This window comes from Microtus pennsylvanicus, chromosome 18, assembly GCF_037038515.1.
Source record: "Microtus pennsylvanicus isolate mMicPen1 chromosome 18, mMicPen1.hap1, whole genome shotgun sequence".
NCBI classification, from domain to species: domain Eukaryota; kingdom Metazoa; phylum Chordata; class Mammalia; order Rodentia; family Cricetidae; genus Microtus; species Microtus pennsylvanicus.
This window is the reverse complement of record NC_134596.1, coordinates 3,447,539-3,462,515: the sequence shown is the minus strand read 5'-3', so window position 1 is coordinate 3,462,515 and position 14,977 is coordinate 3,447,539. Positions and strand designations below refer to the sequence as shown.

Below are 14,977 nucleotides of genomic sequence, written 5' to 3'. Positions count from 1 at the left end.
ATAAGGTCAAGGCCTAGTGTCTTAGGCCTGTAATTTCAGCACTGGGGAAGTGGAGATAAGAGGGCAGGGAAATCAAAACATTCCTTCTCTGTAAGCGCTCCTATCTCTTCGAGGTCGGTTTGGGATGTAAAAAACCATTTCTCAAAAAAGGGGCGGGGGCGGGGCTGGGAGTCTTGGTATTTTAATTTCAGCGCTTGGGGGTCAGCGCTTGGGCCGGCCTGGTCTACACAGAGTTCCAGCTAGGGTTACATAGTGAGACCCTGTCTAAAAAATAATAATAATATACTATGCAGTTGCGTGCCACTAAACTTGCAGGAACTTGTGAAGCGAAAATAAATGAGAAAACTACAATTCCCAGGAGACACAGCGGCAAGATGTCCGCAAAAGTTGCTCTTCCCACCCCCACCCGCATTCAGGGCTTTGACTTTTATTTGAAAACGACGCAGGAAATGTCACGTTGAAGAATGTAAGCTTCCAAGAAAGCAGAAATTTTCGAAAGTAAGGGAACTTCATCGGAAAGAGGCGGGGCTGCAAACGCGGGCGGAAGCTCTGAGCCAGCGTGGACCAATCAGTATCCTGGGGGCGGGTCCTCTGCGTGTGGAAAAGTGGGAGTGACTTAGGAGGAAAATCACCAAAAACCCGGCGGAGGTCCCAGCGTGGGAAAACGCCTTTCGCGCTAGGAGAGGTGAGGGGCGTTCGGTAGCGGAGGGCGGAGGGCTGCAGCTTGCGGTATTCAGGGTTTCGGGTCTCGCTAGGCCGGTGAGAAGGGGAGCCTAAGGGGCCTGGGATCTCGGTCCAGGGTAGGATTCCCTGCTTTGAGGGAACCGGGATGAATGTCTACGGACTGCGCTGTAGGAAAAGGAGGCTGGAGGCCTGGCATCCTGGGTTCCAGGTGACGAATCGCTTGGAGTCTTCATTTTTGCAAATGGAGATGGCACTGAGGCGCGCCACTCGTTTGCCTAGCGGGATTCGGGGTTGGGACAGCCTTAGCTGGGGTAGTAATGCGCACCTTACAAGTCGCTTGGGAGGGAGAGGCAGGAGGATCAAGAATTCAAAACCAACAAGGCTACTTAAACAGGTTTCAAAAAACCGTAGCAAAACAACAAAAAGCCATTCTCCGTCTCTCATCACAGACCAGCCACGATGCCTACCTCTGTGCCTCGCGGGGCCCCTTTCCTTCTCCTACCACCCCTACTGATGCTGTCCGCTGTGCTGGCTGTACCCCTGGACCGCGCGGCACCCCATCCAGAGGAAAACCAGGCCACCGAGAGCCCGGTGAGTAGCCCTGCCCTGTGCTCCGGCGTGTTTGTATGGTGCGGTGCTTGCCATCCCCAAGGCCCTAGCGAAAACTCCAGGGATCCCGTTGAGGACGCGAGCGAGGCTTGTGGTTTACCTGCCTTCCTTTGCAGGAGTGTGTTGGTAAACAAGCAGAACTGAGAGCCCCCGTCATTAAGATATGGAAGTCAAGAGAGACCTCAAATGAAAACCTGTGTCATTCTCTCACCTAAACCCCTCTCCCTGATCGTTAAGATCCTCCTTTAATGAGAAATGGAGAAAACCAAAAAAAAGACTACATTTCCCATTAGCACCATAGGCAATTGGATCCTACTACCTAGCAGCGGCATTCCTGCTTCAAAGAGCTCATGGGAGGTGTAGTTTAAAATAGAAACGGACAAGGGGACTGCTGATTGGCTCCAGCAAACGTCTGTTGAACCCTGTGAAACCTTTGCTCTTAGGAGAACTTTCAAAGCCCAGGTTCCTGGTTTTTGACCTAGTTCTTCCTAGCGCTCTCCCTGGCAGTGTGAGCTGGTGATGCCTCCTGAGACAGGTGGTTCCAAGCTCCTGAGCGGCATGACCTGCTCTCAGGTGTTAGTACTGTCCTCTGAAATCTTGAAGCTTGAGTACCATTTTGTTAGAGTTTCAGAGAAAAATAATAGGGCAGTCAAGTTGTCTTAGCAGGTTCCTGGAAGGCAGCTGAAGGAGAGAAAGCCAGGATTTCTGAGGTGGGATGGAAGAGAAAAGACGGGCTGGGCAATGGTCACTGCAGCTGAAGTGCGGGAGAGAGGGTCTTGAGCGGAGCCCTGCAGATACCAGAGCTACCCCCCTGCCCCGTAGATGCTGTGCTTCTGAGCGAGCATCTGAAAAGTGGAGGTTCAGCAGCGAAGGTCTGCCACCAGCTGCTCCTAGGGAGGGGCTGCTGGCCTGGAAATGTGCCCCTGCTTAAAAGATGGCCTTAACTCCTAACCCGGGCGTGTCTTCAGGGGAATCAACAGGTCTAGTTGAGTGGACTCTTCCTCCTCCTCCCAAGACGGGATTCCTCTGTGTAGCTCTAGAACTCACTCTGTAGACCAGGCTGGCCTCTAACTCAGAGAGCCGCCTGCCTCTGCCTCCAGAGTGCTGGGATTAAAAGTGTGCACCTCCACACCTGGCCTTGTTTTTCTTGAGGCAGTCTTACATGGGCCAGGCTGGCCCTGAGCCCACTGTATACCTGAGGTTCCGCCTGCCTCTGTCTCCAGAGTGCTGGGATTAAAGGCATACACCACCACTGCCTGGCTTGAATGGATTCTTAAAGGAGGGAACAATAATATACAATGTTTTAGGCTTTAGGATGAATCCAGATTCTATTCTATTTTTGTTTTTTTTTTTGAGACAGGGTTTCTCTGTAGCTTTGGTGCCTGTCCCGGAACTAGCTCTTATAGACCAGGCTGGCCTCAAACTCCCAGAGATCTACCTGCCTCTGCCTACCGAATGCTGGGATTAAAGGCCTACGCCACCACCACCCAGCCAGATTCTATTCTTTAGACCAGGAGGAAGTAGCTTCCCTTACTGGTCCTCAGCAAAGCCCCGCCATCTCCACCCTCCCCTTCACACAGTTTTAAATGTTAAGGATGTGTAAAGCTGACTATGAAGGAGGGCTCTATCTGCCGTGACCCCTAAACCTGCCTGGGCTGTCTAACATTCTCACATGGAGAGTTGAGACCCTAAGACCATTTAGATTTCAATGTTGGCGTGTTTAGGTTAGGTTAGTATTGAGTTGATCTGACCACTTACAGCTGAAGTGGGTTCCACTCATGACTTTCAGGCACCGGTTAGATGGCATTACACTGTCGTAGACTCATCTGAAGAAAAACCAACTGTAAAGGACCAGAGACAGAATTAAGATAGCAGCTCAGTATAAAATATCCAAAGCTTAATAAACTCACTGTCTAGACTATAATAGACACGAACCATTTCTACCATGAAGATCCATAGATTTAATTCCACAACTGTTTGTCAAAAACATGGTGGGGCCAATAAGTTGCTCAGTTGGTTAAAGGTACTGTCTTACCAAGTCTGGCTGTGTCTAATCCCTGGGCCCTGAATGCTGGCAGGAGAGAATCAGTGCTGCAAGGTATTCTCTGATTTCCACTCACACTGACACACACACACACACACACACACACACGAGGCAGAGGCAGGTGGATCTCTGAGTTTAAGGACAACCTTGTAGAAGGAGCGGTGGGCCGCTTCCTGCCACCCAGCTCCCGGCCGCCTGGCTAGCTTGTGCCCCGAAATAACAACACACAAATTGTATTCATTTAAACACTGCCTGGCCCATTAGTTCTAGCCTCTTCTTGGCTAATTCTCATATCTTGATTAACCCATTTCTAGTAATCTGTGTAGCACCATGAGGTGGTGGCTTACCGGGGAAGATTCAGCATGTCTGACCTGGCAGCTAGCACCATCACATCTGCCCTCACTTCCCTTCTTCCCAGCATTCTGTTCTGTCTACTCCACCCACCTATGTTCTGAACTATCAGGCCAAGCAGTTTGTTTATTAATTAACCAATGAAAGCAACAGATAGACAAATGACCTTCCCACATCACAACCTGGTCTATAGAGTGAGCTCCGGACAGTCAGGGATGTTACACAGAGAAACCCTGTCTCAAAAAACCAAACTAAACCAAACAAAAACAGAAAAACAAAAAACTGGCCAGGTGATGGTGGCGCACGCCTTTAATCCCAGCACTCGGGAGGCAGAGGCAGGCGGATCTCTGTGAGTTCAAGGCCAGCCTGGTCTACAAGAGCGAGTTCCAGGACAGGCTCCAAAGCCACAGAGAAACCCTGTCTCGAAAAACCAAAAAAAAAAAAAAAAAAAAAAAAAAAAAAGAGAGAGAGAGAGAGAAAAACAAAAAACTTAAATTGCCAGTTATTGGCCATTCCTTTTTGTTGTTCTTTTTGGTTTTTTGAGACAGGGTTTCTCTGTGTAAGAGCCCTAGCTGTCCTGGAACTAGCTCTTGTAGACCAGGCTGGCCTCCAACTCACAGAGATCCGCCTGCCTCTGCCTCCCGAGTACAGGGATTAAAGGTGTGCGCCACTATTGCCCAGTTGTCTGACTCTTTTAACTCAGGTCCTCACGCTCACAGAAAGCATTTCCCCCCTTAGTCATCTCTTCAGCTCCCCCACGTGGTCTTCGTATCTTGTGCGCCATAGCACCTCCCAGGAGGTTGGAACTGGACTGGCTGGTGGCTCTGGAGTCCTCAGCCACTAAAGCCAGCCTCCGGTTGTGTGTGGCAGGTACATCAGCTGCAACTTAGAAGCTGAGCTGTGGTCCTGGCTGGGGAAAGAACTTAGAAGGATAGGCAGGTGTCACTATGTCTGCCCTTGTCCCTCCCTCAGGACACAGGCCTGTACTACCACCGGTACCTCCAGGAGGTTATTAATGTGCTGGAGACAGATGGGCACTTCCGGGAGAAGCTGCAAGCTGCCAACGCTGAGGACATCAAGGTGCTCTAGGCATGGGCTATGGGGGAAGATGTGCTCAAGGGAATTCTCGGGGCCACAGCTGGGAAGGAATCTGGGGACCCCAAAGATGTGTTAAAGCATAGAGATGAGTCACGAGCTATGGAACCTCAGTTTACCATGGAGGTAGCCCTGGTGCCCTTGAGTCCTTTTCTGCCTCATCTAATTGACTTCTGTCTTAGCTAGTTTCGCTTGGCTGTATCGAAGTACTTGACAAAAGCAAGGTCGGGAAGTACTGCCCTTTCCACAGTTTAGGCACCATCCCTCACAGACAAGCATGGGTCAGGAGGATACGTCAGTGCTGTATTGTACCTGCAGGCAAAGCAAACCCTCCTGCTTTTTATTCAGCTCTGGAGCCCAGCTCGTGGGATAGTGCCATGGCCACTTAGGTCGTGTTCTCCCACCTTAGCTACCCTGTCTGTTTGAACTCCAGATAAGTCTAGATCTTGTCAAGTTGGCAGTCTTGAGCATCCCAGACAACAGATCTGGGTTGCAAAAGACGCCTTCCTGGTCTTCAGGTGTTTACTGGCGGTTCCCTTGGGGATGATGGGCAGGTAGTGCTGCAGGCTTGTACCTAGCAGGGATCCTGGCGAGCCCTGCGCTGTGAGCAGGAGAGGCCAGGGTCAGCTCTGGTGGAGGAATACAGAGTCCAGGTGATATCAGACATGTCAGGCCCAGAGAGAGCAACGGGCTTGGTGCTCTGTGAGGGCGGAGGTGATGCCTGGAGATGCTCTTTAAGGGGGATGTACCACCTCTGAATATTGGAAGGCAGAACTGATGGTCCTCTGGTTGAGGACTGACATACTCGTGGGCACTCCCAGGCAGTACTGTTGGGTCTGAGGTGAGCAGGGCCTCTCTGCCGAGCTCAGGCTGCATCCTGGTCATATGGGCTTCCAGGTACCAGGGCAGCCTGCGATGAAGACAAGAGCATAATCGAGCTTTGGGGGTTTGAGTGTCTAGGCTATAGAGGGGGGCTGCCCAGCATACTCCCTCCTGGCACCAGCCTGACTGGGGCACGCTCTTCCCTCTCCTGGAAGAGTGGAAAGCTGAGCCGAGAGCTCGACTTCGTCAGCCACCACGTGCGCACCAAGCTGGACGAGCTCAAGCGGCAGGAGGTGTCTAGGCTGCGGATGCTGCTCAAGGCCAAGATGGACGCACAGCAGGAGCCCAGTGAGTGTGGGTGGATGGCTGTGTCCTGGGTGGGGAGCTTGTCCTGGAATTCACTCTGTAGACCAGGCTGGCCTTGAACTCACAGAGATCTCCCTGTCTCTGCCTGGCGCCACCACCACCACCGAGTGCGAGTTTGCCTTGCTGAGACAGGGTCTTATGCAGCCAGGCTAGTCTCAGATTTACCGTGTAGCCAAGGATGGCCTTGGACTCTTGATCCTTCTTCATCTACCTCTTGAGTCCTAGTGTAGGCCACTACATATTGCTGCTTTTTCTTTTAAACATCTTTATTGAGCTGTGAGATGGGTAAAGGCGCATGCCCCCAAGCCTGATGACTGAGTTTGAACCCTGGAATCACATGCTGGGAAGGAGAGAGCCACTCTACATAGTTGACCTCTGACCTTCACATGAATCCTGTGATATGCACCTGTACACACATGTGCTAAAGGCAATGTCCACCAGCTGTGGGGTGGATAAGTAAGACACGATCCACACCATGGAACTTAGCCCTAAGAAAGGTAAGAGAAGCTGGCAGGCAGAACAGCGGAAATAGGGTGCTGTAGGAAGCCAGACATAGAAGGCAGTGAGCACACGAAATGTTCCCAACGGCAAGTCCACAGAGATGGGATGGGGATGCGTGGCTGCCGGTGACTGGAGAGGGAAAAGACGGTGCTGGCTGAGGGACTGGGCATGATAGCAGTGTCCTAAAAGAACTGGTGGTGGTGCTTGTATGCACCTTTGAACGCACTAAAGCCATCAAGCTGTACGCTTTAAACAGGTGGTTTGGGGCTCGGCAAATGACTCAGCCCGTAAGGCACTTGCCGCCGAGGCTCGTGAGCTGGATGAGACGTGCCCACTCTCACAGCAGCAAACTAACGGGAGCCGGTCACGAAGCGTGGCACCAGGCTGCAGTGGCCAGCCTGGACTGGCGTGGCTGTCCTCGTGGTTTTTGTTATTTGAAGCATCAGAGTCAGTGGAGGGCTCACTCCGACACGTCCCAGACACTGTCCCAGGCCCATGCGCCGTCCTCCTTGACCCTCTGCGACTTTGCCCTTTGCGCTCCTGCCCTGACTCAGGGGTTCTGACAGAGAAGCCATGGTGGGTGTTGTTTTGTCTGATCTTCCCTTACCCAGACTTGCAGGTGGACCACCTGAACCTCCTCAAGCAGTTTGAACACCTGGACCCTCAGAACCAGCACACATTTGAGGCTCGGGACCTGGAGCTGCTGATCCAGACGGTACAGGATGCTCGGTGGGGAGGAGGGGGAACTGGGTCAAGCTGTGGGTCTGGGTCGGTGCTCCATGCCCTCCTTGTTCTCCACGTGAGAACAGGGGACCAGGCTCCTGATGGAGTCTGTGCTCAGCAGCGTCCCGGGCTTATCCACTAGATGCCCTAAGACTTCCTCTTGGTGTAGCTGGCACCGACAGCTGTCCCTTGGTGCAGAGCCACCTGGTGTGCATCTGTCCTCACAGCATCTGTATCAGTTTCTGCTTGCCGCAGCGGTGCCCTATTAGAAACTGAGTAGCTTGAGAAAGCATGGATGCCTAGTCTTATAAGATGCGTTTTAGCCAGGAGATGGTGGCGCACGCCTAATCCCAGCACTTGGAGACAGAGGAAGGCAGTTCTCTGTGGGTTCAGGGGCAGCCTGATCTACAGAGCTAGTCCTAGGACACTCAAACCCTGTCTTGAAAAACCAAAAAAAAAAAAAAGATTTGCTTTGAGCCAGTGTCTTTATATGTAGCCCCAAGCTGGCTTAGAATTTGCCATCCTCCTGCCTCAGTCTCCCAAGTGCTGAGACCGCAGGCTGGCTCCTTTCCCTAGTAAGCCCACCACACATGCCGTCCCCTGTTCATCACTGAAGTGCTGAGCTGGTGGAGGACATGGAAGATTCACATCCAAGCTGCTACTACATGAACATCATCACTTTGGGAAAGCAGCCTAGGGGTTGCTGTGGGTTGGACCAACCATGAGGACCAAGAAAGTGAAGTCAGGCCAGGTTTCTGAGAGGCAGGGAGAGCACGACCCTCTTGTCTCTCCACAGGCCACCCGAGACCTCGCCCAGTATGACGCTGCCCATCATGAAGAATTCAAACGCTATGAGATGCTCAAGGAACATGAGAGAAGACGTTACCTGGAATCTCTGGGAGAGGAGCAGCGGAAGGAGGCCGAGAGGAAGCTACAAGAGCAACAGCGCAGACACCGGGAACACCCCAAAGTCAACGTCCCAGTAAGAACCTCACATATGCTTTACCATATCCAATTCCTACACAGAAAAAAAAAGGCAGATGCAGGACTACAACTCCCAAGAGGCTTTGAGGCAAAAAGTTCATCTACCTATATGAAACTGCTCCAAGGGTTGCCGGGAATTGTAGTTCTAGCTGGGCCCTTATTACTATCTGACCTGATATAATGGCTCTCAAACTCATTGGTCACAAGCTCCTGCCGTTCTTCTCCACAGGGCAGCCAAGCCCAGTTGAAGGAGGTATGGGAGGAGCTAGATGGATTGGACCCCAACAGATTCAACCCCAAGACCTTCTTCATACTGCATGGTAAGGTGGGGAGAGTGTTCCAGAACCAGGCTGACATGAGAGGTCCTGACGGTCCTCTAAATGCCATGGGAAGTGTACCTTTCCATGGGGCTCTGTGAGCCTTACCAGGCTTCCTTCATATCCTGACTGGCCAAAGACCTTGCCCCTCCCTGTTGTTAAGCCTGGGATCTAACATGGAAGAGGACCAAGTCTTTCTCCTCATTGTTCTTTCTTTTCCTCTATATTCTCCCCACCCCACCCCCCGCCTTTAGTGTTTTGAGACAGGGTTTCTCTGTAGCTTTTGGAGCCTGTCCTGGAACTAGCTCTTGTAGACCAGGCTGGCCTCGAACTATACCCAAATTACAATTTTTTATAAAAATGTAGGGAATAGGGGAATGGTTCAGTTAGAAAATCCTTTGCCTTGCAAGTATACGGGACTGAGTTCAGAATCCCAGAACCCACATAAGCCAGGTGAGGTGGTGTCAGCCTATAACCAGTGCTGGTGAAGGGGAGGCAGAGATAGGCAGGTCCCTCCGAGCTCCTAGGCCAGCTAGCCTGCCCACTTGCAGGTCCAGGCAATGAGAGGCCCTCTCTGAAAGAAAAGAGGACACGCACGCGGTTTCTTCTGCTTCCGGAGCTATGCTGTGCATGCTTGCTTCCACGTCCCCACAAGAGCACACAAAGAACCACATCCAGCAGACACGCCAGCCCCTGGGCATCTGATACTGCGGGCCCTGAAGGTGCCTGCGCTCATGTGTGCATACCCACATGCAGACACATAAACATAACTGATTTTTTTTAAAATGATAAATTTATTAAGGAAGACAAAGTTATACTGCCGGGAATGGGGTGAGCCAGAGAGCAGGGAGATGACAAAGGCTCAGATGCCCACAGCGATAGTTTCTAAGTGAATTTCTGTAGCAAGGGGTGGATTTGGCTCAGTTTGTTGCCAGAAATGGAGCGTCCCGATGTGGAGCAAGCACTCCAGCACTGACCTCTGACTCCAGCCCAGGGTGGAGTGCTCTGCTCGGCAGCTATTCCAAGATAAACTTTAATCTTGCAAATCTGGAACTTTGAGCCAAGTACAAGGAAGCACACTTTTTGATCCCTGAGCTCCCCGCAGATCTGGGAGGAGATCAAGAGTTCATGGTCACCCTCACCCACTTGGCAGTTTGGAAATCAGTCTGGGGTGTAGGAGACCTAATCTTACATTAGAATTAGTGAGTTCTAATCCAGGACAGTCAGACTTACTTTTACACACCTTGTAAAAGTAAAGAAAACAAACAATAAAAGCCTTTAAGTGGTGGCGCACGCCTTATAATCCCAGCATTCTGGAAGTAGTGGCAGTAAATTTCTGAGTCTGAGGCCAGTGTGGTCGACAGAGCTAGTTCCAGGATAGCCAGGGCTACACAGAGAAACCCTGTCTCAGAAAAATAAAAACATTAGACCTCGTGCCCACCAAATAGCTCCTAGTTCACCCCTCCTCGCAACCCCTGGATTCCATATCAGTATCTGCCACTGTGCGTCCTGTCTGTGATTCTGGCTCCAGACCCCCGAGTAAACACTGTCTCTGCCGGGGAACTGGGTGTCACTGAAGCTCTGGCCACAGGACCAGTGGCTGCCGAGATAGAAGACAGTTCCAGAGAGGACATACAGAAAAGTGGGGGGAAAAGTGAGGGTGCGGGGTGGCGATCCCGCCGTGCGCAGGGTGCTTGGCTAGCCTGCACAAAGCCCTAAGTTCTGTCTTCAGTGTTGTTAAAAGAACAAGAACAAGGGATTCCAAGTGTTGGGTGTAGCCTTGCTGCACGTGAGTGAAACTCGCACGCACAGACAATGGGCTTCCTGGCTGTCGCCCACGTTGCACAGGAAGGACTAGAGCAGAGGTGGTGGGTGTGGGTGGTACTGCTGGCCCTGCTTATGAGCGGTCACCGTGAAGGGTAAACAGAATCTGTCTGGACTGTTCCAGATAATCAGCCAAGCGCCAAACCCTGGAGCCCTGTGCATGGCAAGTGCTGGGGACTGGTTCGTAAAAGGAGACAGAAGTGGGTCTAAGCCAGGCATCATCTTGAGGGACAAACAGGCAAACAAGAGATCTGCCTGCCTCTACTTCACCCAGCCAGTACTGATTCTTACAGCAACAGGCCCTACAGGATACTGATGCCCGCTGGCCATGGCCACCATTCTGTTCTCTGCTGAGAGACCTCACATCCACTCACATCAGCTTTTTCCTTGGAGACCAGACTCGTCCAAACCTCTGTCCCTAATATCTCTTTTCTCCCAGACATCAACAGCGATGGTGTCCTAGATGAGCAAGAACTGGAAGCTCTCTTTACCAAGGAGGTGAGTGTACCGGAAGCTTTCTGGGCTAGATATACTTTAGCCTCTCATTCCCATCGGTGAGAGTGCAGGAGAAAACTACAACTCCAAGCAGCCCCTGGGGACAAAACTGTTACTAGTAGCAGCAGGCCCCATGGTCCTCTGGGAGGTGAAGGATGTTTCCAGGAGTGGGGCTTGCCTGGACCTCTCAGCACTTCACGCTTCTCCCTTCCCCCTGCAGCTGGAGAAGGTTTATGACCCAAAGAACGAGGAGGATGACATGAGAGAGATGGAGGAGGAGCGGCTGCGTATGAGGGAGCACGTGATGAAGAACGTGAGCGAAGCCATGCTGTGGGGGGAGTGGGCAGCAGGCTCAGTACAGCCCTAACCTTGACCTGGCTCTCCAGGTGGACACTAACCAGGACCGTCTTGTGACCCTGGAGGAGTTCCTAGCATCCACCCAGAGGAAGGAATTTGGGGACACCGGGGAAGGATGGAAGGTGAGGCTGTGGGAACTCTCTGGCCTAGGTATTGATCTCCCTGTCCACCCTTTCCTTCAGCACCTCTGGCTGCTTCCTGGTCTGTTTAGGTTTCTGTCCCTCCTTCTGGTTTTCTGATCTCCTATCCCCATTCCCTATCTCTAGGCCCCTGTTCTCTTCTCTAGTCTTTTATCAAACACTCCATCCCAGTCAGGTCGCTGGGTGTGTGCCAGTAGCACGCATACATACACTCTCAGCCTTCCACCTCAGTGAGGCTGAGTCCTGTGTCCTGTGTCTTATAGACAGTGGAAATGTATCCGGCCTACACAGAGGAGGAACTGAGGCGTTTTGAGGAGGAGCTTGCTGCCAGGGAGGCTGAGCTGAATGCCAAGGCCCAGCGCCTCAGCCAGGAGACAGAGGCCCTGGGGCGCTCCCAGGACCGCCTAGAGGCTCAGAAGAGAGAACTGCAGCAGGTGACCACTTGGGGAGCCTGGGCCCCTTATCTGCATTTCGTGTGGCCTTTTCCTGTCTCCTGACGGTGTCTTCAGGTGGGATGGCCTATAGCTCCTGCGTTAGTGATAGTGGATACATTTATGCATCGTTAGTGAGAGTGGGGGATTCCACGCCTGGCTATGCTGCTGCAGCCATTTTTCATGAGGCCAGACAGGAGGATAAGGGCTCAGTGGGGGAATGCCTAAGCCACAGCAGGAGAAAACTCAATGCCGACTAGTGTGAATCCCTGCACGGTGGCCACTTAGCAGTTGGCTCTAACTTCTTGTCTCTGCGTCCACGTCCTGCAGGCTGTCCTGCAGATGGAGCAAAGGAAGCAGCAACAGCAAGAACAGAACGCTCCCCCTTCCAAACCCGAGGGACAGCTGCAGTTCCGTGCAGACACAGGTACTGGCTCTGGACCCTGGACCTTGGATCTGAAGGAGTCGGCCTGGGAGTCCTGGGTTATCTAATGACATTCTCCCATTTCCTCCGCAGACGACGTCCCTGTCCCAGCTCCAGCAGGTGACCAGAAAGATGTGGCTGCTCCTGAAAAGAAGGCCGCAGAGCAGCCCCCCGAGCTGCCCCAGCCAGATTCCCAGCACTTATGATCTCTCGCTGACCCCAGCCCTCAAGTTGCTACAGTGTTGGAAGCCGGATGAAGTGTCCTTGCGGCCTCTCCGGAGGCCTGAGCCGGCATGGCTTCCTGGGGAGGAGAACAGGGCTATCATGTTCCTCAGACGCGCCTCTGCTCATCTATCACTCTCAGCTCATCTCTCACAGCCTCCAGGTCCCGGTCCCTTCCTTCCGTCTCCTGGCTTTTCTTTATTCTGTCAGGGACTCGCTGCAGGAGCTGAAGTTAAGAGAGACCCTCACTTGGACCTGCCCCAGACCCGCCTTCCTTCCTAGTTTCCTCTTAGCTATTCCAGGCTCCGCCACTTTGCGTCCCGTGCCTGGTGTCAGAGGACCACAGGACCTTGGCTTGGTCCCTTGGACTCTGCCTTCTGTGGGGCCAGTGATCTCAGTTCCTTTCAGTGGCTGGAGGCTTGGGACATGGGGTGTCCTTCAAGTAACTCTCAGCTCTGCCTGGACCCCTGGCTTCCATTGGCACCTCACCAGCCTTACCCTGACCTCCTGGCCCCAGAAGGTACCCAGATACAGCTACATCCCTAGCTGAGATCCAGCTGCCCTCCGCCCCCTGCGGGGGCTCCTGAAGTTGGCATTCCCACGTCCCTGGCTTCATGCCAGCCTGCTGTGTCCTACTCCATGCCTGGTTCCACTCAAATAGAGCGCGGCCCAAATGAACATTGGCGTGTTTGTGTGCGCATACCGCCCTCTTGGGCGTCCCACCCGCGTGCCCCTTCTTGACTCCTCCGTGTTCTATTTAAACTTCACTTCTGAGAAGATTGGTGGGGTGGTTTTCTGTCTGTTCTTGGCAGCATGGCTTCATATTGCTTCAAATTGCATTGGGGACAAAAAAAACCCAAACCTGAGCTTGAAAAAAATTTAATAGCTTAAACAATTTAAAAAATACATTACTAAGGGGCTGTGGATCCCTTGGTATAATGCCTGCCTAGCGTGCACAAGGCCCTATGTCCTGCAGGCCATTTAAATGGGGAATGGGAGCAAATGCCTGTAATCCTAACCCTTGGGAGGTGAAGGCAAGAGGAGCAAGAGATCAGGGTCATCCTAAGCTGTCCAACAAGTTGAAGGCCAGGCCTGAGTTCAGGCCAGCCAAGAAGACTACACAGTGAGATCCTGTCAGAAGGGGGGCACGGTTAACACAAAAGTGTCTGCAGGCATGAGGACCAGTGTGTAAAATGTGACTCCAGCAACGGGGAGGCAGAGACAGGTGGGTCCCTTCAGGTTGCTGGCCCACATCCTAGCCAGTTCTGCAAGCACCAAACCTTAGGGAGACTCTCAATAAAACCGCAGCATGTTGAACATCATGGCCCTCTGGCCTGCACACACACAATCTAAGGCTTCAGGATTCTGAGGAGACTTTCCAGGCTCCCTTCAGGGTCCCACATCGCTGTGACAGCTCCAGGTATCACCCATACCTGCAGAACATGCAGTCTGGATTGTGTCAGTGGGAGAGCCTGCTCCCCAAAGCCCATTCCCAAGCGAACACCAGGACGTGCTGTCTATGGTGCTTTGTCATCTGGAATGGGGACATTCTCTGGTGCCATGGGTATTTGGGAAAAGGACCAAGGTCATCTTTACATAAGGGCATGCCCCCAACAGCTGCACCACCAAGTGTCACCGATGATGATGTCACAGGAGCCTTGGTGTGGAGCCCCAGAGTTAGGCTTCTAGCTGAGGCTGTGCAGAAGGAGTAATGGCTGGAGTCTTAGAAACCAGTTTTGTGACTTTCCCTTCTTCCATCTACCAGGAAGTGCCTGGAGTTCCTTAACCATAGACCTGGCTATCACTAGTCAGTTGCCATGGTTTCTGGGAGAATGTATTCTGTTCTCCAAGATGGTACCACACAAGTGATTCAGAGAGAAAAAACAAACACCAAACAACACAGCAGCTCCACTGCTGGAAATCCTAACTGCTGAGAGACCCTCAGAGAAGCCCCTCCCACTCCAAGGTCTTTTTTGTCTTGCTTTTTTTTTTTTGAGACAAGCCATCACTATGCAGCTCTGGCTATCTTGGAACTCTATGTAGACCATAAGAAGTGGAACCACCTGTCAGGCCTGCGGCCCAGGCCTGTCAGCTGCTTGGGAAACTGAGGCAAGAGGGTCATTTCAAGCATACAGTGATACTGTCAGGGAATGTAATGAACTGTCATTTCTATCAAAGGGTTAAACAGAAATGGGAATAGTTATTATTCATGATTACAGTTAGGTGATTACAGATTAAAATGGCTATGGTTAGATGTTGCATAACCTTAGTTCAATGATTAATTAAAACTATGATTACTGACAGAATTCCTGTCTCACTAAATTATGACTGAATATGCAGGTCAGGCAATGTTTATTTTTATTTTATTTTATTTTGGTTTTTTGAGACAGGTTTCTCTGTGGCTTTGGAGCCTGTCCTAGAACTAGCTCTGTAGACTAGGCTGGTCTCGAACTCACAGAGATCTGCCTGCCTCTGCCTCCCAAGTGCTGGGATTAAAGGCGTGCGCCACCACTGCCCGGCTCAGGCAATGTTAATTGAACCTGAAAAAAAGACAGAATGAAACCATTCTACGAGAGCAGGACGTAGCG

General features: G+C 51.9%; 1 protein-coding gene across 2 annotated transcripts; it reads left to right on the top strand.

The window, feature by feature from the left end:
• The first annotated feature begins 360 nt into the window (after positions 1 to 360).
• On the top strand, positions 361 to 13,313 carry Nucb1 (nucleobindin 1). Of its 2 annotated transcripts, none has more exons than XM_075952316.1 (13): positions 361 to 685; positions 1,134 to 1,275; positions 4,661 to 4,768; positions 5,821 to 5,953; positions 7,084 to 7,187; positions 7,992 to 8,177; positions 8,409 to 8,499; positions 10,760 to 10,818; positions 11,036 to 11,128; positions 11,202 to 11,294; positions 11,576 to 11,746; positions 12,074 to 12,170; positions 12,261 to 13,313. In XM_075952316.1, exons 2-13 carry the CDS (start codon positions 1,144 to 1,146, stop codon positions 12,371 to 12,373), a joined length of 1,380 nt encoding a protein of 459 aa, XP_075808431.1. In that variant the 5' UTR covers positions 361 to 685; positions 1,134 to 1,143; the 3' UTR covers positions 12,374 to 13,313. The 2 variants fall into 2 exon arrangements, with proteins under 2 accessions (XP_075808431.1, XP_075808430.1); XM_075952315.1 differs by lacking the exon at positions 361 to 685 and adding an exon at positions 688 to 892.
• The last annotated feature ends 1,664 nt before the right edge of the window (positions 13,314 to 14,977 follow it).